This window comes from Bombina bombina, chromosome 5 (assembly GCF_027579735.1).
Source record: "Bombina bombina isolate aBomBom1 chromosome 5, aBomBom1.pri, whole genome shotgun sequence".
NCBI classification, from domain to species: domain Eukaryota; kingdom Metazoa; phylum Chordata; class Amphibia; order Anura; family Bombinatoridae; genus Bombina; species Bombina bombina.
In genome coordinates this window covers 162283777-162306501 of record NC_069503.1, presented here as the reverse complement: position 1 = coordinate 162306501, position 22725 = coordinate 162283777, and the positions used below count along the sequence as shown (strand labels likewise).

General features: G+C 37.5%; 1 protein-coding gene across 1 annotated transcript in view; it reads right to left on the bottom strand.

Annotated features, from left to right (window-relative positions):
* Nucleotides 1–1901: 1901 nt before the first annotated feature.
* Nucleotides 1902–22725, bottom strand: part of OBSCN (obscurin, cytoskeletal calmodulin and titin-interacting RhoGEF) — a 937038-nt gene continuing 916214 nt past the window's right edge. Inside the window, 2 exon segments of the mRNA XM_053713767.1 lie at nt 1902–4461; nt 19500–19649. Of these exon segments, the coding sequence (XP_053569742.1) occupies nt 4293–4461; nt 19500–19649 (319 nt within the window). The 3' untranslated portion in view covers nt 1902–4292.

Sequence of the window (22725 nt, the reverse complement as noted above, 5' to 3'; positions counted from 1 at the left end):
CAACTTATATATTTAGGAAAGGGTCTTGAAAGCATTGTAGTGTATAAAAAGAAAATGTATGCTTACCTGATAAATTTGTTTCTTTTTAGACACGATGAGTCCACGGATTTCATCCTTACTTGTGGGATAACTCCTCCTGCTGACCAGGAGGCGTTATCCCACAAGTAAGGATGAAATCTGTGGACTCATTGTGTCTTTAAAAAGAAACAGGTGATTTAATCCAACCTGATTGAAGGCCTTCTTCCGAATCCAGCAATAGAGGGAAGGCCTTGATAAAGACCTTTATTAGGTCAAAGCGCATTGGCAATTGGGCTATCTGGTGAGATATATTTCATTAAGGTACACTTAGAAATCATTAAAGGGATCAGCACCTGGGTAGCACCTGCTGATTGGTGGCTAAATGTAGCTACTGATCAGCAAGTGCTACCCAGGTTCTGAACCAAAAATGGGCCGGTTCCTATGCTTAATTTCTTGCTTTTTGAAATAAAGATAGCAAGAGAACAAAGAAAAATGTATAATAGGAGTAAATTAGAAAGTTGCTTAAAACTACATGCTCTATCTGAATCATGAAAGAAAAAATTTGGGTTGTGTGTCCCTTTATCTGTTTCGGGAAACAAAAAACACATCAAAGTACAGTTACAGTCATAATAACATCAACTAATAAAATATTATTTTAAAAAAAGCAAAAAAAAAGTTATAAGGGCTCAAAGATATGAGGTCTCAGGTGTTAGAAGAAAAAAAGGCTGCAAAGGGCTTTAACAAAGACACATACATATTTAGACATGTATATGTGTGTACAAATGTATTTATATATATATATATATATATATATATATATATATATATATATATATATATGTGTGTGTATTTATGTATTTACAGACATATATAGACATATAAACACATACTGTAAATACATATGTGTATATATATATATATATATATATATATATATATATATATATATATATATATGTAGATAGAGAGCACTCTCACTTCCAAATCTTGATGCCCTGAGGAAGGGGAGTGTGTCCCCGAAACGTCACGCTTATTAAAAGTTTTCTTTTGAATTAAAGACCAGTGAGTGCCTTCCTTCACCGTGTATATATATATATATATATATATATATATATATATATATATATATATATATATATATATATATATATATACATAGGTGCATTTGAGCCCTCTAAGTAGAGGGAAACATGTACATGCAATATTCATATTTATTAAATTGTTATACTGTGTATTTACTGTTAATATTTCACATTAAAATGTTCTTCACATAGCAAAATATGTTCTAAGTATTTTTAAATAGATATTCCTATTTATATCTGTATATATCTATACCTATATATAATCATGTATATATATATATATATGTATAGATATATATATTGTACCAAAATACCATCAGATATATGTAGAAATATGTATTTAGAAATAAATAGAACATATTCTGCTATATAAAGAACATTGGAATGTGAAATATTTATATTTTCATATCGGGTTAGCGCACTTGAGAATATACAATTGGGTTTGCGAGTGAGTAAGGTGTTTTTTTTGCTTCATTGACTTCTATGGGATAATACGTTATCGTGCAGGCAATATTCCAAGTTCGGCTTTTTGCACACAACGGGTTAGTGTGCGAGCAAAAACAGTTTACTTTAAACTTGTGATATGAGCGCTATCTTCTAGCAAAGTTAGCACTTGAGCGGGAGTGTTAAATACCCTCCACTTATAATTTGGCCCTTTACGGGGGTTAAATGTTGAGTGTGATGTCCCTATAACATAAAGGAACCTGGGCACTGATTAAAATAAATGTCATAAAACTTTTATTTAGAGCCATATGTGTTTTTGATTATTTGATATATAGAAAAAATTACACAAGAAAGAAATCACTTTGTCAAAATACTTTATATTTCAAAATCTTACAGATAACTCAGATATAAATCTTCAAAATACATGCAAGTGTACAGTATTATTGGAATAAGATAGTTAAAATTATGTTCCCTTAGTTCTAACATGCTTTAAAAAATATACAAGCTGTACATCGGTCAAGTCACTTATAGTTCGAGCGTTAATAGATTTTGTTGCTGCAGGGAGTACACTATATTACCACAGGGTTAAATTGCAGTCACTAAATTTCAATAAAGAAAATATCAGACAATTTCTTGAGTTTTTTCCTAGCAAAAAATGTTTTAGTAAAAAAGACTAAAACAAAGAAAGCATTTCTGGCTTTTAGTTTATAATCCTGGATGGTTGGAGGTCAAGTGACTAGTTCTGTAGTGTTGTATACAGATGGCATAGGCAAAATATGTTCTTAAAGAGTCTCACTAAGTATAACAAACAGTAAATAATGTGCTGCATGAGTGGTTACAAATATATCAAAATATAGAGGTCTGCGGGTTAATTGGGTAGCTTCTTGCAAAATAGTCACAATAAAGATATATAGATGACTATACATCCATTTTATGTCGTGGAATTAATACTACACATTATTAAAAAAATATAATGAAACTAAAATTTACTTTTGAGACCTTGTTATTGGAAATTTGTTCTAATTCCTTTATGCATCTTACAGACCATATCTGATATAAGCAGCATTTATGAAATCTTGTGTTGGATGGTTCTCTATTACCTTCGGCACTATATCCGATGGGACAGTAACTTAAGATACCAGGTTTTGGATGCAATCAAGGATATGTTAAACATTAGGAACCAGTTGCTAAAGATCTTTAGAAAATCTAATAAAACAACATTTTTCATAGGACAAAAAAGGTAAAATGTCAGATCTAGCATATTCCGTTACTTAGACCAAGGTTTATGTCACTCAATAAAATACATGGTTTACAAAATTAAGTCAGTGAGATGTAGTTTATGACATCATATAACAATATATTTAGATTAGATTGTTATTGCTTATATTTAATAATGTGACATGGCTTAGAGACAAAGACTATATACTCTATTAGGTATGTGTCTTAAGAACAGAAGGATCACTGAAGCAACTGTATAAATGTTTATTGATTTCATGTATATTTAACCTATTTTAGTTAACGCTTACACAATGCTTTTCCTTTACACTAATGTAGTTTTGTTCTAACAATATTAGGCACCTGTCAATCATCAATTTCAACAGAATTAAATAACTGTCTCTGCAGTTTTTTATTTATATTTTAAAATTTTAATATTTTAAATAAATATAAATGCATTATTATTAAAATCATTTAAAATTTAGTGACTTTACAACTGAGATAAAATAACTTCAAAAAACAATTTTTATTTATGTTATTTAGGACAACAAAAAACCTTGGCCTGGATGTCAGTCCATCAGAATTTGCATGCAAAAATGTTGGGGTACCCATATATTTCATCATATGGCAGCAAGGGTGATATTTTGCTCAGCTCCAATTATTATATATTATTATAAGCTATGTTGTTTAATTTAAAAAAGCAATAAAAAGCTATGTGCACATAAATCGGAGTATAGCAAGATGTTTAAATGATTTTCATAGTATTTTATAGAAGCAAAAGATAAACTGTCAAAAAAACATGCCAACTATCTCTTATATATTAATCTTAATTAATTACATATTCAAGACATATAATTGTCTTCAACTTTATAATTAACACATCTAACCTCCAAACACTTCATGGCAATCATTTACAATGAACATATTTCATTTTTGCACTGCTGTTTTATAGTTTCAGCAACATTGTTTAGTATTTTAACAATGCTGTTTATTAATATATGAACTTGTCATGCACATAAAGCTGTGCAAATAGCAAAGAAATCTCACAACAGGCAAACAAGTGCTTTCAACAGATCCAAGGTGCATAATCTAAAAAGTTTAACCCCTTAATGACCACTAATGGAATTATTCCATCATGGAACAATTGAGCAAACTTAAGCAGTATCATTAAGCGGTTAAATAAAAAAGAAAAGAACTAGAAAGACATTTTGGCAAAGGGTTTTCTAATGGACTGGATCCATTTGGAATTGCCCCCATGTATGGTATAGGGTATTTTATTGCGCTTTAAATGCATTTAAAAAACCTTGTGGTAAGGTGTTGTCCTGGGCATTTCAAATGAATTAGAATGGGTTTAAATTTGAAAACCTCACAAAAAAGAAAAAAAATGATATAATGTGCATGCAAATTCTGAAGGATTGGAAGAGTAGGCATATTTAGATATACAAAGCTCTTTCAGTTGTGGTCAGATACAGCATAGAGTGACATTTGTGTTTCAGTCCCTCCATTAGTGAGGTAACCTCTTCTGGTCTTCAGCTACACAAGTTCATAGCATTGTTTCTTTGTGCGCAGCTCTCTCCGTCTCTCCTGTAAGAAGCTGCATAGTTTAGCGCTGGGGAAACTGACAGCAGGCTGCTTAGATGTGGCTAGGCCGGCTTCCTGTAACCAGGGCAACTTGAGACAATCTGATGCAGATGGCCTTCCCCTGAAACGAATACAATGTTTTTATAGAAAACAAGATTTGGCAGTTTTGTTCATTGTATCATTTCACTTCTACAGCTGTTAAGTTCTGGAAAACTACAGAAAACATTCAAGATAAATATTCCTTCAGTTCAATGAGACTGCATACATGAGAGGGACTTATAAAGAACATGGTAATCAGGGCATATTTTGGCCTAGGCCAACTACGCATGTGCCTAGGGCATTGGGATTGTAACGAGAACACATTTTGAGGGGTAGTTCTAAAGCATGATGTCTTTCTTTTCCAAATATTTTATTTATTAATTGTATTACAAACTAATAACCCTGGTTGTCTAGTAGGGTGTAGAACCCATCCATGCACCACTGGCCTCTGGTTGTGCAAAACATATGAGGCAAACATGAACTATCACTGTGTGCCAGTGCCTAGGGCAGCACAAGAATGAGATACAGCCCTTATGATAATGCAAATGTAAATGCTCTAGCTTATTATGGCACTTTCTTACTACCCGAATGTCCCTTAGAAAGTATATGTTCAACCCTCAGAAAAATACATAATTATACGTATGTACTGCTGAGCAGGACACAGGAGCTTACTGGCGGCTCTTATTATTCACTAGTAGTACTGTAATGTGCTTGATGTGCTCATTAAACCTACTAAGGGGCATTTAGGAAATAGTAAAATGCTGATATGAATTAGAGCATTATATTATTGCATTACAACATTCTTTTAATATATAAAGAAAAAGATTATGAGACCACTAAGTCTCTCTAGGGGACGCTATATCATAAAAAGTGACACAATGTATGTATCAAAATGGGCATACAGATATGTATCTAAGGTCTATGGATATATGTAACAAGCAGATGCAAATGGTTATATACAGGTATTCTTAACACAATACAGTGCTAAGTAGCAATCAACAATGGTCATACAGGGGAAGCCAAAAACAAAAAATAAAGCTTAACTTTCAATAATTACTATAAAAAAACCCATAATTTATGTAGGAATTTACCTGATAAATTAATTTCTTTCATATTGGCAAGAGTCCATGAGCTAGTGACGTATGGGATATACAATCCTACCAGGAGGGGCAAAGTTTCCCAAACCTCAAAATGCCTATAAGTACACCCCTCACCACACCCACAATTCAGTTTAACGAATAGCCAAGTAGTGGGGTGATAAAGAAAGGAGTAATAAAGCATCAACAAAGGAATTTGGAAATAATTGTGCTTTATACAAAAAAATCATAACCACCATAAAAAGGGTGGGCCTCATGGACCCTTGCCAATATGAAATAAATTAATTTATCAGGTAAATTCTTACATAAATTATGTTTTCTTTCATGTAATTGGCAAGAGTCCATGAACTAGTGACATATGGGATATTAATAATACCCAAGATGTGGAACTCCACGCAACAGTCACTAGAGAGGGAGGGATAAAAATAAAGAACAGCCATTTTCCGCTGAAAAAATAATCCACAACCCAAATTATAAGTTTATTCTTTAATGACAAGAAAAACTTAAAACATAAGCAGAAGAATCAAACTGAAACAGCTGCCTGAAGAACATTTCTACCAAAAACTGCTTCAGAAGAAGCAAATACATCAAAACGGTAGAATTTAGTAAATGTATGCAAAGAGGACCAAGTTGCCGCTTTGCAAATCTGATCAACTGAAGCTTCATTCTTAAAAGCCCATGAAGTGGAGACTGATCTAGTAGAATGAGCTGTAATTCTCTGAGGCGGGGCCTGACCCGACTCCAAATAAGCTTGATAAATCAAAAGCTTTAAAAAAGAAGCCAAGGAAATAGCAGAAGCCTTCTGACCTTTCCTAGAACCAGAAAATATAACAAATAGACTAGAAGTCTTCCTGAAATCTTTAGTAGCTTCAACATAATATTTCAAAGCTCTCACCACATCCAAAGAATGTAAGGATCTTTCCAAAGAATTCTTAGGATTAGGACACAAGGAAGGGACAACAATTTCTCTACTAATGTTGTTATAATTTGTTAGCCAAAGTGAATAGTCAGACGAGCCGGAATCAGGAACAAGGAAAACAGCAGAGTCAGGAACAAGCCAGGGATCAGGAACCAGAAATGACGTCAGGTAGCCAGGTAATACACAGGAACTCTCACAAACAGGTCTGAGACAACGCAAAGGCAAAGCATACTGAACAGAGGCCCTTTAAATAATAAGTGATGACATCACAATTCTGAGACTGCATCCTGTCTCACATGAATGATGCACACCAGTCTGGCCATAAAAGGAAGGGCAGGAAATGAGCAGCATCCCCCACAATGCACCATAGTCAGGAATAGAGGTGAGTAAAATGGCTGCCAGCAGCACATGGCAAACAAAACAGGGAAAAACCCTGACAGATACGAACCAAAGCCTGTACAAAACAGTGAATATCAGGAACTTTAGCAATTTTTCTGTGGAATAAAACAGAAAGAGCAGAGATTTGTCCTTTCAAGGAACTTGCAGACAAACCCTTATCCAAACCATCCTGAAGAAACTGTAAAATTCTAGGAATTCTAAAAGAATGCCAAGAGAATTTATCAGAGGAACACCATGAAATGTAAGTCTTCCAAACTCGATAATAAATCTTTCTAGAGACAGACTTACGAGCTTGTAACATAGTATTAATCAATGAGTCAGAGAAACCTCTATGACTTAGCACTAGGCGTTCAATTTCCACACCTTCAAATTTAAGGATTTGAGATCCTGATGGAAAAACGGACCTTGAGACAATAGGTCCGGCCTTAACGGAAGTGGCCAAGGCTGGCAACTGGACATCCGAACAAGATCTGCATACCAAAACCTGTGAGGCCATGCTGGAGCCACCATCAACACAAACGATTGTTCCATGATGATTTTGGAGATCACTCTTGGAAGAAGAACTAGAGGCGGGAAAATATAAGCAGGTTGATAACACCAAGGAAGTGTCAATGCATCCACTGCTTCCGCCTCAAAATTACTGGACCTGAACAGGTATCTGGGAAGTTTCTTGTTTAGATGAGAGGCCATCAGATCTATCTCTGGAAGACCCCACATCTGAACAATCTGAGAAAACACATCTGGATGGAGAGACCACTCCCCCGGATGTAAAGTTTGACGGCTGAGATAATCCACCTCCCAATTGTCTACACCTGGGATATGCACCGCAGAAATTAGACAGGAGCTGGATTCCGCCCAAACAAGTATCCGAGATACTTCTTTCATAGCTTGAGGAATGTGAGTCCCACCCTGATTATTGACATATGCCACTGTTGTGATATTGTCTGTCTGAAAACAAATGAACGGTTCTCTCTTTAACAGAGGCCAAAACTGAAGAGCTCTGAAAATTGCACGGAGTTCTAAAATATTGATTGGTAATCTCGCTTCTTGAGATTTCCAAACCCCTTGTGCTGTCAGAGATCCCCAAACAGCTCCCCAACCTGAAAGACTCGCATCTGTTGTGATCACAGTCCAGGTTGGCCGAACAAAAGAAGCCCCTTGAAATAAACGCTGGTGATTTAACCACCACGTCAGAGAGTGTCGAACATTGGGATTTAAGGATATTAATTGTGATATATTTGTATAATCCCTGCACCATTGATTCAGCATACAAAGCTGGAGAGGTCTCATGTGAAAACGAACAAAGGGGATCGCGTCCGAAGCTGCAGTCATGAGACCTAAAACTACCATGCACATAGCCACTGAAGGGAATGACTGAGAAGAAACAACACTAGTTGATTTGTGTGAGATTCTGCAGAACGTAAAGACTTAGCTGGTACCAAGATATCGTCCAAATAAGGAAACACCGCAATACCCTGCTCTCTGGTTACAGAGAGCAGGGCACTGAGAACCTTTCAAAAGATTCTTGGAGCTGTTGCTAGGCCAAACGGAAGAGCAACAAATTGGTAATGCTTGTCTAGAAAAGAGAATCTCAGGAACTGATAATGATCTGGATGAATCGGAATATGAAGGTATGCATCCTGCAAGTCTATTGTGGACATATAATGTCCTTGCTGAACAAAAGGCAGAATAGTCCTTATAGTTACCATTTTGAAAGTTGGTACTCTTACATAACGATTCAAAATTTTCAGATCCAGAACTGGTCTGAATGAATTTTCCTTCTTTGGGACAATGAATAGATTTGAATAAAACCCCAGACCCTGTTCCTGAAAAGGAACTGGCCTGATTACCCCAGATAACTCCAGGTCTGAAACACACTTCAGGAAAGCCTGAGCTTTTACTGGATTTGCTGGGATTTGTGAGAGAAAGAATCTTCTCACAGGAGGTCTTACTTTGAATCCTATTCGATACCCCTGAGAGACAATGCTCTGAATCCAATGATTTTGGACAGAATTGATCCAAACATCCTTGAAAAACCTTAATCTGCCCCCTACCAGCTGAGCTGGAATGAGGGCCGCACCTTCATGCAGACTTAGGGGCTGACGTTGATTTCTTAAATGGCTTGGATTTATTCCAATTTGAGGAAGGCTTCCAATTGGAAACAGATTCCTTGGGGGAAGGATTAGGTTTTCGTTCTTTATTTTGACGAAAGGAACGAAAATGGTTAGAAGCCTTAGATTTACCCTTAGGTTCCTTATCCTGAGGCAAAAAACTCCCTTCCCACCAGTAACAGTTGAAATAATAGAATCCAACTGAGAACCAAATAAATTATTACCTTGGAAAGAAAGAGATAGCAATCTAGACTTAGATGTCATATCAGCATTCCAAGATTTAACCCACAAAGCTCTTCTAGCTAAAATAGCTAAAGACATGGATCAAACATCAATTTTGATAATATCAAAAATGGCATCACAAATAAAATGATTAGCATGTTGCAGTAAGCGAACAATGCTAGATACGTCAGAATCCAATTCTTGTTGCGCTAAATTCTCCAACCAAAAAGTTGATGCAGCTGCAACATCAGCCAAAGAAATTGCAGGCCTGAGAAGATGACCTGAATATAAATAGGCTTTCCTTAGATAAGATTCAAGTTTCCTATCTAAAGGATCTTTAAAATAAGTACTATCTTCCATAGGAATAGTGGTACGTTTAGCAATAGTAGAAATAGCCCCATCAACTTTGGGGATCTTTTCCCAAAACTCTATTGAAATTGCTGGTAAAGGATACAATTTTTAAAACCTTGAAGAAGGAATTAAAGAAGTACCCGGCTTATTCCATTCCTTAGAAATCATATCAGAAATAGCATCAGGAATAGGATAAACCTCTGGAGTAACCACAGGAGGTTTAAAAACAGAATTTAAACGTTTACTAGTTTTAATTTCAAGAGGACTAGTTTCCTCAATATCCAAAGTAATTAACACTTCTTTTAACAAAGAATGAATATACTCCATTTTAAATAAATAAGTAGATTTGTCAGTGTCAATATCTGAGGAAGGATCTTCTGAATCAGATTGATCCTCATCAGAGGAGGATAATTCATTATTTTGTCAGTCATTTAAAATTTCATCAACCTTATGAGAAGTTTTAAAAGACCTTTTACATTTATTAGAAGGCGGAAAAGCAGACAGAGCCTTCTGAATAGAATCAGTAACAAATTCTTTAAAATTCATAGGTATATCATGTACATTAGAAGTTGAAGGAACTGCAGCCGGCAATGTACTATTACTGATGGACACATTGGGGGGTAGTTATCAACGTGTCTACTTTCCTGCCTTCGCCGGCCCAATACGCCCGCCTAAGCTCGCCTCACATCGCCGCCGCGGACCTGAAAAAATTTGCCTAAGTTATCAAATAAAGCTAGCACTCATCCGATCTCGCTGCTCTTCGGCTTTTTCACAGCTTTATTGCTAGCCTGTCACTAAGCACCCACACTAAACTACACTGTTCTACCCCCTATACCGGCGCCCCCGGAGCCTCCCGCAACTCAATAAAGTTACTAACCCCTAAACCGCCGCTCCTAGACCCCGCCGCAACTATAATAAATGTATTAACCCCTAAACCGCCGCTCCCGGACACCGCCGCAACCTACATTATACCTAGTAAACCCTATCCTGCCCCCCCTATACCGCCGCCCTCTATAATAAAGTTATTAACCCCTATCCTGCTAATCCCGCACCTCGCCGCAACTAAATAAATAGTTTAACCCCTAAACCGCCGCTCCCGGACCCTGCCGCAACCTATATTAAATTTATTAACCCCTAATCTGCACCCCCTACACCGTCACCACCTATAATAAATTTATTAACCCCTATCCTGCCCCCCACTACACCACCGCCACTGTAATAAATTTATTAACCCCTAAACCTAAGTCTAACACTAACCCTAACACCCCCCTAACTTAAATATTAATTAAATAAATCTAAATAATATTTCTATTATTAACTAAATTAATCCTATTTAAAACTAAATACTTACCTTTAAAATAAACCCTAATATAGCTACAATATAAATAATAATTATATTGTAGCTATCTTAGGATTTATTTTTATTTTATAGGTAACTTTCAATTTATTTTAACTAGGTACAATAGCTATTAAATAGTTATTAACTATTTAATAGCTACCTAGCTAAAATAAAGAGAAATTTACCTGTAAAATAAAAACTAACCTAAGTTACAATTACACCTAACACTACACTATACTTAAATAAATTATTCCTATTTAAAACTAAATACTTACCTGTAAAATAAACCCTAAGATAGCTACAATGTAATTAATAATTATATTGTAGCTATTTTAGGGTTAATATTTATTTTACAGGTAACTTTGTATTTATTTTAGCTAGTTAGAATAGTTATTAAATAGTTATTAACTATTTAATAACTACCTAGCTAAAAGAAATACAAAATTTCCTGTAAAATAAATCCTAACCTAAGTTACAATTAAACCTAACACTACACTATCATTACATTAATTAAATAAATTACCTACAAATAACTACAATTAAATACAATTACATACACTAACTAAAGTACAAAAAATAAAAAAAGCTAAGTTACAAAAAATAAAAAAAATAAGTTACAAACATTTAAAAAATATTACAACAATTTTAAACTAATTACACCTACTCTAAGCCCCCTAATAAAATAACAAAGCCCGGGGGGGCGGAGCCAACTGCTACTGAGAAAAGACGTGTTTTAGGAGAGCTCCTGAAACCTAGTCCCAAAAGCCTTTCTATATGCCGTTTTAAAAAATCCTTTCTATCTTATTTATTAAGCCTGTGAGATGGAGGGGACCTCCATATGCCTCGCTTCCATTTTGAGGGACCTTTTGGACAAAGCTGATGCTCATTTTCACAGTTTAAGATCTGACATTGTGCGGCTACGTGACCAAGATGGCGCTACTCACTTTTACAGATGCAACACCCACGTGGATAGCCGAACAGATAACATGCTATCTACTCAATACCCCTCTGAATCACTGCAGGCTACGTTGCCCAGAAGAGACATATCTACAGTATTGCCTGGTACTACTACCAATGATCTGGCACCAGCAAGCTCAGCTGCATCAGTCTACATAGTGACCGCTATGCCGAGACTAGAGGGATTCCCCAAAAACACAGATATGCAGCGCTCGCTAGGTCTGTCACTGAACCCTGGGTCGCACCTTCCATCTGATGAAAAGCGGTATCCACCGCTAGCCTTGTCGGCGGAGGGGGAATCAGTGGCCGAATCTGACTTACCAGCCCAGTGTGGATTGGAGCTGCTTTCAGCCGCTGTGGCGGAGGATACGTCTGCCTACTTTTGGAAGTCCGGAGGTCTGTTGGCCACGCAGCACAGAGTTATGCACCAGCCATGGTTTGGAGCGGCCCTTTCTTATAGTGCCTGTCAGAGCAGATGCATGCTTCCTGATTGTTACTATTGGTCTCAGTTTGGATTTCGAGCCTACGTTCTCCTGAACTGCTGTTCTGATGCCCAGACTGGATACAGATATGGTATAGGGTAAACACTGGCTATCGCAGCCCCTATCCAGACACCCTCATCACTGTTGTCTGCTCTTGAAATTGCCTTTACTCAGCTATGTTATATTTTTGCATCAGTGGCCTTTTATTTCCTAAACTTCTAGCATAGAAACTGTTTGTATCACAATACTCCTTTTCTTAAAAGCAGTCCTAAGACTGAGACTTTACTCTGATCACAACATCGCAAAGGATCCCTAGAGACACTCTTCTAACCAAATCTCACTTATTATTATACAGTATTCGTTTTAATACAGCGTGCTCAACGCTTGGTTACTCAGACCTCCCAATGTCTTATAGCAGTGATTTTTAACCTTTTTTTTGCCGTGGCACACTTTTTTACATTAAAAAAATCCTGTGGCACACCACCATCCCAAAATTTTAAAAAAATCACACATTGTAGCCTAATACAGCATATATATATACACATACACACAAACACACACATACTGTATGTATTGTGTTGTTATGCCATGCCTCCTACAAACTACCCCTGCACTGGGAGTAAAAAACAAGCAAAGTTTAAAAAATATGTCACACTGTTGTCAGTCTGCCGTGGCACACTTGAGGATCTCTCACGGCACACTAGTGTGCCACGGCACACTGGTTGAAAAACACTGTCTTATAGGACTGATTTTTCTCCTATACAATGTTTTGTATATGTTTGCAATGTGTTAGAGGTGCAGTGTTTGTTATATTATATTGTACTGTCGTTTTTAAGGTCACGAAGTTAAAGCTGAGTATATATTTTGGAAGTACCTCATATGTTATTGTTAGAGCCCAGTATCATTGTTTGTTTTATCTGGGTAATATTCAGATAGCGTTTACTGATATCTGTCCTACAAGTTTTGCAGCTCACATTTAGGATTTATATATTTGCTCATTTATTTTTAGATAATAATAGCATCCATTTAAGCCTATTAACATGTCCTGTATTGAATCTCTCTGCCTTATAACTTATGCAGCTAACGCTTATGATTTATCTATTTGCTCATTTATTTTATACAGTCCTTTTGAATATAGACTCCATTATGACTTATGACTTCTACAGTTTTGTGGCGTATATCATATACCAGGCTATTTTGATCCTCATATATGTACTTTTGTACTGGTGTATGTGTACGGCACAGAATCCTCTCTATTTTTAGATGTAGCAACAGTTTGTCTCCCGAACTCCTTTAATAATGGAGCAATTTGAAATGCATATATAACTCGACCAATAAGGACTTGGACCCTTATGTTTAGCCCCATCGTGCTCCTTCAGAAGCTAATATCCTAGGCTTGCTCTTAAAATCTTATATGTCTTAGCTGGAATCATTTTAGTTCTAATACTATAGGATCAGCTCTATAGCAATTACATTTGAACTTACTTGTACGCAAGCATATACAGTGTCTATTTGTTGTTATATTCCCAATACATGGTCTGTTGGATACTGTTGGGCCGTGTTAACTGGGAAGACACGGCCCGGCGTGTCGGATGGATTGTGGATCTTAGTTGAGATGTATATACAGAAGCTACAGCATACGCCGTGTTAGAGACATACAGAGATGTGGGCGTCCTCTTTATCTCTAATTATTCATGTACCTAGTTATCCCCCCCTGTCTATATCTTACTCGGGAAACTATCCTTACTACTGCATGCCCTAGCTTAAATTTGGTTATATTAGACATAGAGGAAAGGTCTATATTGCAGTTTATCTTAAAGCTCTGAGGTTTTACTCCACTCACTAAATTGTCATATTAACTGGCACCGCCTCCCCCCCTCCCTTTTACTCTATTTAAAGTGGCTCTGGCCCACTGACTTCCCCCTCCCTCAAGCCAGGCCCATGTATACTTATAAGTACCCTATTTGTATGATTGCATTCATAAGGTTTTTCAATCTGGAGATGTCTAACTTTCCATAATCTCAATATATCCTACGCAGTATCTACCTTGTCATTAGGATCCCTGAACATGTGTACTTACTTTTTATCTTGCCTTGTTACATATGGTGGTGGCTGGTTTATGCAGGAAAATCTAAAAGAGGTCATTCCTACCCCTGCACAGGTTAATCTGATAATTTTCACTACCTTTTTGCTATTATTTAACATGAATACTTGATTTGTATCACTCTCATTCCATGTACTGAGTATTATTACTGCTTTGTATTTTGTATTTACCCTGTGTGGGTGAAATATTGTTTGTTACGTATGACTTCAACCTCAATAAAAAAACATCTTTAAAAATAAATAAATAACAAAGCCCCCCAAAATAAAAAATTCCCTACCCTATTCTACATTAAAAAAAGTTCAAAGCTCTTTTACCTTACCAGTCCTTAAAAGGGCCTTTTGTGGGGCATGCCCCAAAGAAAACTGCTCTTTTGCCTGTAAAAAGAAAAATACAACCCCCCCCAACATTAAAACCCACCACCCACATACCCCTAATCTAACTCAAACCCCCCTTAAAATAACCTAACACTAATCCCCTGAAGATCATCCTACCTTGAGTCGTCTTCACTCAGCCGAGCCACCGATGGAACTGAAGAGGAGATCTGGAGCGGCAGAAGTGATCCTCCAAGGGGCACTGAAGAAATCTTCCATCCGATGAAGTGATCCTCCAGGCGGCGCTGAAGAAGTCTTCCATCCGGCCGATGTCATCTTCCAAGCGGCGCTGAAGAAGTCTTCTATCCGGGCGATGTCTTCTTCCAAGCGGGGTCTTCAATCTTCTTTCTTCAGGATCGATCTTCATCCGGCCGACGCGGAACATCCTTCTTTCCCGACGGACTACCGACGAATGAAGGCTCCTTTAAGGGACGTCATCCAAGATGGCGTCCCTCGAATTCCGATTGGCTGATAGGATTCTATCAGCCAATCGGAATTAAGGAAAATTCTGATTGGCTGATGGAATCAGCCAATCAGATTGAAGTTCAATCCGATTGGCTGATCCAATCAGCCAATCAGATTGAGCTCGCATTCTATTGGCTGTTCCGATCAGCCAATAGAATGCGAGCTCAATCTGATTGGCTGATTCAATCAGCCAATCAAATTTTTCCTACCTTTATTCCGATTGGCTGATAGAATCCTATCAGCCAATCGGAATTGAAGGGACGCCATCTTGGATGACGTCCCTTAAAGGAGCCTTCATTCGTCGGTAGTCCGTCAGGAAAGAAGGATGTTCCGCGTCGGCGGGATGAAGATCGATCCTGAAGAAAGAAGATTGAAGACCCCGCTCGGAAGATGACATCGCCCGGATAGAAGACTTCTTCAGCGCCGCTTGGAAGATGACATTGGCCGGATGGAAGACTTCTTCAGCGCCGCCTGGAGGATAACTTCTGCCGCTCCAGATCTCCTCTTCAGTTCCATTGGTGGCTCGGCTGAGTGAAGACAACTCAAGGTAGGATGATCTTCAGGGGATTAGTGTTAGGTTATTTTAAGGGGGGTTTGGGTTAGATTAGGGGTATGTGGGTGGTGGGTTTTAATGTTGGGGGGGGTTGTATTTTTCTTTTACAGGCAAAAGAGAAGTTTTCTTTGGGGCATGCCCCACAAAAGGCCCTTTTAAGGGCTTGTAAGGTAAAAGAGCTTTGAACTTTTTTAATGTAGAATAGGGTAGGGAATTTTTTCATTTTGGGGGGCTTTGTTATTTTATTAGGGGGCTTAGAGTAGGTGTAATTAGCTTAAAATTGTTGTAATTTTTTTTAAATGTTTGTAACTTAGCTTTTTTTATTTTTTGTACTTTAGTTAGTTTATGTAATTGTATTTAATTGTAGTTATTTGTAGGTAATTTATTTAATTAATGTAATGATAGTGTAGTGTTAGGTTTAATTGTAACTTAGGTTAGGATTTATTTTACAGGTAATTTTGTATTTCTTTTAGGTAGGTAGTTATTAAATAGTTAATAACTATTTAATAACTATTCTAACTAGCTAAAATAAATACAAAGTTACCTGTAAAATAAATATAAATCCTAAAATAGCTACAATGTAATTATTAATTACATTGTAGCTATCTTAGGGTTTATTTTACAGGTAAGTATTTAGTTTTAAATAGAAATAAATTATTAAGGTATAGTGTAGTGTTAGGTGTAATTGTAACTTAGGTTAGGATTTATTTTACAGGTAAATTTCTCTTTATTTTAGCTAGGTAGCTATTAAATAGTTAATAACTATTTAATAGCTATTGTACCTAGTTAAAATAAATTGAAAGTTACCTGTAAAATAAAAATAAATCCTAAGATAGCTACAATATAATTATTATTTATATTGTAGCTATAATAGGGTTTATTTTAAAGGTAAGTATTTAGCTTTAAATAGGATTAATTTAGTTAATAATAGAAATATTATTTAGATTTATTTAATTAATATTTAAGTTAGGGGGGTGTTAGGGTTAGTGTTAGACTTAGGTTTAGGGGTTAATAAATTTATTACAGTGGCGGCGGTGTAGGGGGGCAGGATAGGGGTTAATATATGTATTATAGGTGGCGACAGTGTGAGGGGGGCAGATTAGGGGTTAATAAGTTTAATATAGGTTGCGGCGGTGTCCGGGAGCGGCGGTTTAGGGGTTAATACATTTATTATAGTTGCGGCGGGGTCTAGGAGCGGCGGTTTAGGGGGTAATAACTTTATTTAGTTGCGGCAGTGTAGGGGGGGGGACAGATTAGCGGTGTTTAGACTCGGGGTACATGTTAGGGTGTTAGGTGTAGACAGCTCCCATAGAAATCAATGGGATGTCGGGCAGCAGCGAACATGTACTTTCGCTATGGTCAGACTCCCATTGATTCCTATGGGATCCGCCGCCTCCAGGGCGGCGGATTGAAAACCAGGTATGCTGGGCCGTAAAAGTGCCGAGCGTACCTGCTAGTTTTTTTATAACTAGCAAAAGTAGTCAGATTGTGCCGCACTTGTGTGCGGAACATCTGGAGTGACGTAAGAATCGATCTGTGTCGGACTGAGTCCGGCGGATCGAAGCTTACGTCACAAAATTCTACTTTTGCCGGTCTGTAGCCTTTGATAACTAAGGCGAATCAGCCTCGCCACAAATACGCTGCGGAATTCCAGCGTATTTGAGGTTGACGGCTTGATAACTACCCCCCAGAATCTGCATGTAAAAGTTTATCATGACAACTATTACAAATGACATTCAGAGATATAATCTCCACAAGTTTACAACAAATGCACTTAGCTTTGGTAGAACCGATATCAGACAGCAAAGTTCCAACAGATACTTCTGAGACAGGATCAGATTGAGACATCTTGCAACATATAAAGCAAAATTATCAATTTCCTTATATGACAGTTTCAGGAATGGGAAAAAATGCAAATAGCATAGCCCTCTGACATAGAAAAAGGCAAGAGGCAAATAGCAATGGGGTGAAAAAATAAAGAAAAAATTTGGCGCCAAGTATGACGCACAACAACGTCCGGACACTCGCGTCACTAACAACGCAACCTTGTGTAAGGAACTCGGCTTCAACTATGACGCCGGAAATAATGAACTTGCGTTAACGGACGTACTTTCGCACCAAAAAATTCTCGCGCCAAGAATGACGCAATAAAGTCTAGCATTTGGCGCTCCCGCGGGCCTAATCCTGCCCGCAATTTGCAAAGAAAAATGAAGTCAATTTTAAACCCCAGGTAAGAAAAAAATTTCTTAATATGTTTATTTTCCCCAAATATGAAACAGTCTGCAAAAAGGAAATACATGAACCTGACTCACGGCAAATATAAGTACAATACATATATTTAGAACTTTATATTAATGCATAAAGTGCCAAACCATAGCTGAGGTGTCTTAAGTAATAAAAACATACTTACTGAAAGACACCCATCCACATATAGCAGATAGCCAAACCAGTACTGAAACAGTTATCAGTAGAGGTAATGGTATATGAGAGTATATCGTCGATCTGAAAAGGGAGGTAGGAGATGAATCTCTACGACCGATAACAGAGAACCTATGAAATAGATCTCCCGTGAGGAAAACCATTGCATTCAATAGGTGATACTCCCTTCACATCCCTCTGACATTCTCTGTACTTGAGAGGAATCGGGCTTCAAAATGCTGAGAAGCGCATGTCAACGTAGAAATCTTAGCACAAAATTACTTCACCACCTCCATAGGAGGCAAAGTTTGTAAAACTGAATTGTGGGTGTGGTGAGGGGTGTATTTATAGGCATTTTGAGGTTTGGGAAACTTTGCCCCTCCTGGTAGGATTGTATATCCCATACGTCACTAGCTCATGGACTCTTGCCAATTACATGAAAGAAATAGGTATATTTTTACTCATATTAAAAACATTTAAAAATGAAAATATACAAACATATCAGGGCTGCTGAGGTATTGGCAAGAAAAAAAACAATAATTAATAATGTACAGAAACAATTTTACAATAAGATAACACATTAATCCACTTCAATGGAGTGACTGGCCTGCAACTGAGAAGCCCATTGTGGTGCACTTGGCCCCTACTCAAGTTACTGCTATGTTTAGGCTACACCCCACAAAGGTGGGCAATAGATGGGCCTATCATGTTTAAACTCTCTCAAGGTGAACTCCCACAATTATTATCCTAAAAATGTCAGGGGCTACAGTCCCTCTCTGGATGGAGTATAATGTGATGACAAACATCAACTATAAATTAAATCAGACATCATTAGCTCAAAAATGATCCAAACATACCGCAGCAGCCACAGGCCTGAGAAGTTCACCTTTTGAGAGTAACATAGTAATTATTAAACGTTAAGCTTTATTTATCTATTTGGCTTCCCCTGCAAGAGAATTGTTGTTTGCTACTTAGCAGTTTTCTTTTTTTTTTTCTTTTTCCTTTTTCATATTCTTTTTTTATCAGCTGTAGCTGTTGTTTGTATGCCAAATGCTGGGAGAAAGAGTAGAGATTTTGGTCTTCAAGTTTGTCTTCAGGGAAGACAAAAGACCAGAATTTGAATTATTTTCTACATAGATATAAACCACCTTCTGGGTTCAGGCAGGATTTAGCTAAGATCCCTGCATTTTAGTTATCCAAAAGATAGAGATTTTCAACCACTGCTACAGAATACTGCACCCTGTTCTAAATGAAGAATCTGGCTTTACATGCAAAAAAGTTAAAACAGCCAGTAATACACATAACAATTCTTTAGCAATGCCCACATCATACCATGGATTTGCCCAGAGTGTGCTCTGCAAGAAACAAACTGCTCCTCCAGATAAACCAGCATGGCATCTCGAAAACTTTACCAGTCCTTTCTTGATTGCTTTTTCTAACTCAGTAGTGCTATCGGTACTAAATGGATATTCAGCGCTCAACCTAAGGACAATAAAATAAATATGTCACAGCATATCCTACATGTGTCACAAAATATCCTACACTGATTACAAATTAAATAATATGACCGCAATTTAATACAATACATTGCAGCAGACAAATAGGAAATGCAAAAGCTGATAGTAATTGGCACAGATAAAATGTATGTGTATTTGTACTTTTATTTGTGTAATGAGGTTGATGTACATATCCATCTAGTCTTGATAGTACAACCAGTTTGTTGATTTTTTTTAAATTTATTTTAAATTGGATAATACTGTATAGAAAACACTAGGAATAGAGTTGCTGCCCTGAAGAGCTCACAATCTAAAAATGTGTTTTTGTGTGCAGGTGAAAATGAAAATGTCAGAAAGATCCTGAAGGTCTATGCAGGGAGAACTATATAAATGCTGATAATAATATGCAGATGCAATGTTTGGGATGATATTAGATGTTTTGATTTTGCTGAAAAAAGTATAATGTTGTATGGGTCTATTTATGAAAGGCCTGTTGGACATGATCTGACATTGCGGATCATGTCAGACAGACCACGCTGAATGCGGAGAGCAATACGCTCTCCGCATTCAGCATTGCACCAGCAGCTCTTGTGAACTGCTCGTGCAACGCCGCCCCCTGCAGATTTGCGGCCAATCGCAGGGCGGTGTCAATCAACCCGATTGCATTCGATCGGTTTGAATTGCTTCAATGTCTGTTCGCCTCCTCAGAGCAGGCGGACAGGTTATAGAGCAGCGGTCTATTAGACTGGTGTTTCTGGCAAGCCTTCAGGGCTTCAAGCTCCATACAGAGCTTGATAGATATGCCCCCTTGTGTCTACAAAGCAATGGGGGGGGGGGGCAATCAAGCTGTAACCTAGGTTTCCTTTCTTTTATTTTCTGTAGAGGCCAATGATTGGCAGCTATAAATGAGTCACTAGAATGTGTACCCAATGGCTGCAATATTAAGTCTGGAGCTTGCACATGCAGAATTGAATTGCAGAAAAAAGGGAGAAAATAAATTAAAGTATAATGGTTTTTAACTACACATAATTAAACATTTTATATTATAATCTTAAATAGTATAATGTCCCTTAATAGGGAACTGGAAGTCAAAATGAAACATTTTTGTTATTAAGAAGGTCTGATTTAATAAAAACCCAACTTTATTTATTTGCATTCTTAAATTTACCACATTGAAAGAGAAAGAAGTGCATTTGAATATCAAAATTTGAATAGGACCTGAAAGTCAAAATTAAACTTTCATGATTCAGATAGAGGCCTATTTAAGAAAGTCTGGCGGACCTGATCCGACAGTGCGGATCAGGTCCGTCAGACCTCGCTGAATACAGCGAGCAATACGCTCGCCGTATTCAGCATTGCACCAGCAGCTCACAAGAGCTGCTGGTGCAATGCCGCCCCCTGCAGACTCGCGGACAATGGGCCGCCAACAGGGGGTGGTCAATCAACCCGATCGTACTCGATCAGGTTGATTTCCGGCGATGTCTGTCCGCCTGCTCAGAGCAGGCAGACAGGTTATGGAGCAGCGATCACAAAGACTGCTGCTTCATAACTGGTGTTTCTGGGGAGTCTGCAGGCTCGCCAGAAACACGGGGCATCAATCTCCATTCGGAGCTTGATACATATGCCCCAGAGAATACAATTTGGAAAAACTTTTAAATTTGCTTCAGTTATTAAATTAATTATCTTTCCTTTGTTGAAACATAGCTTCTTTCTATGACAACATACATTTGTTGCAATTAACTTGCATGATTCAGATAGCGCATGTAATTTTAAGACCCTTTTAATCTCACTTCTATTTTCAAATTTGCTTTGTTCTCTTGGTATCCCTTGTAGAAAAAGAATATGTACATATCGTACACTAGTGGGAGCTAGATAGTGATTGGTGTCTGCACATATTTGCCTCTTGTGATTGGCTGACTAGATGTATTCTGCTAGCTCTCATAAAGGGAATGAAGCAAATTTGATAATATTAGTAAATTGCAAAGTTGTTTAAAATTGTATATTCTATCTGAATTGTATATTATATCTGAAAAAAATTGTGTTTCAAGTCCCTTTAAATATATGAAGCTCAAGAAACAGACACGTTCCTCAGCCTGACTCTTACCCTGGTGGAAAGGCTCAAAATTGTAAAATATGATACGAAGATAAAGATTTAACTTTGAAAATAAAAGTAAATTGAAAAGGTTTTTAAATTGTACTCTTTTTCTAAATCATGAAAGTCAAATTTTATTATATCCCCACATTAGGCACTGTTGATAGGGTATGTGTGCACCCTCTTCTTGTACTGGTGCATGCTTCAGCCCTGTGGGTAGGTGGTACAGCAGAGGAAAATTGCATAGTTTGCTTATAACCAAAACTTAATTTTTGGTATAGATCACTGGTTTTCAAACTTGTTCTCAGGACTCCCTAACAGGCCACATATTAAGGGTATCTGAACTGGAGCACAGGTGAAATAATCAGCTGATTAGTAAACATGGCTATTTTACCTGCTCTCATCCAAGCTAATCCTTAAAACCCAGCCTTATTGGGGAGACCTCAGGACAGGTTGGAAAAACAGTGGTATAGATTTTATATTAAAAACTTTCGCCTAGATTTAGAGTTCTGCGTTAGCCATCAAAACCAGCGTTAGGGGCTCCTAACGCTGGTTTTGGCCGCCCGCTGGTATTTAGAGTCAGTCAGGAAAGGGTCTAACGCTCACTTTGCAGCCGCGACTTTTCCATACCGCAGATCCCCCTACGCCATTTGTGTATCCTATCTTTTCAATGGGATCTTCCTAATGCCGGTATTTAGAGTCTTGGCTGAAGTGAGCGTTAGAAATCTAACGACAAAACGCCAGCCGCAGAGAAAAGCCAGGAGTTAAGAGCTTTCTGGGCTAACGCAGGTTCATAAAGCTCTTAAATACTGTGCTCTAAAGTACACTAACACCCATAAACTACCTATGTACCCCTAAACCAAGGCCCCCCCCCACATCGCCGCCACTCTAATACATTTTTTTAACCCCTAATCTGCCGACCGCACACCGCCGCAACCTACATTATCCCTATGTACCCCTAATCTGCTGC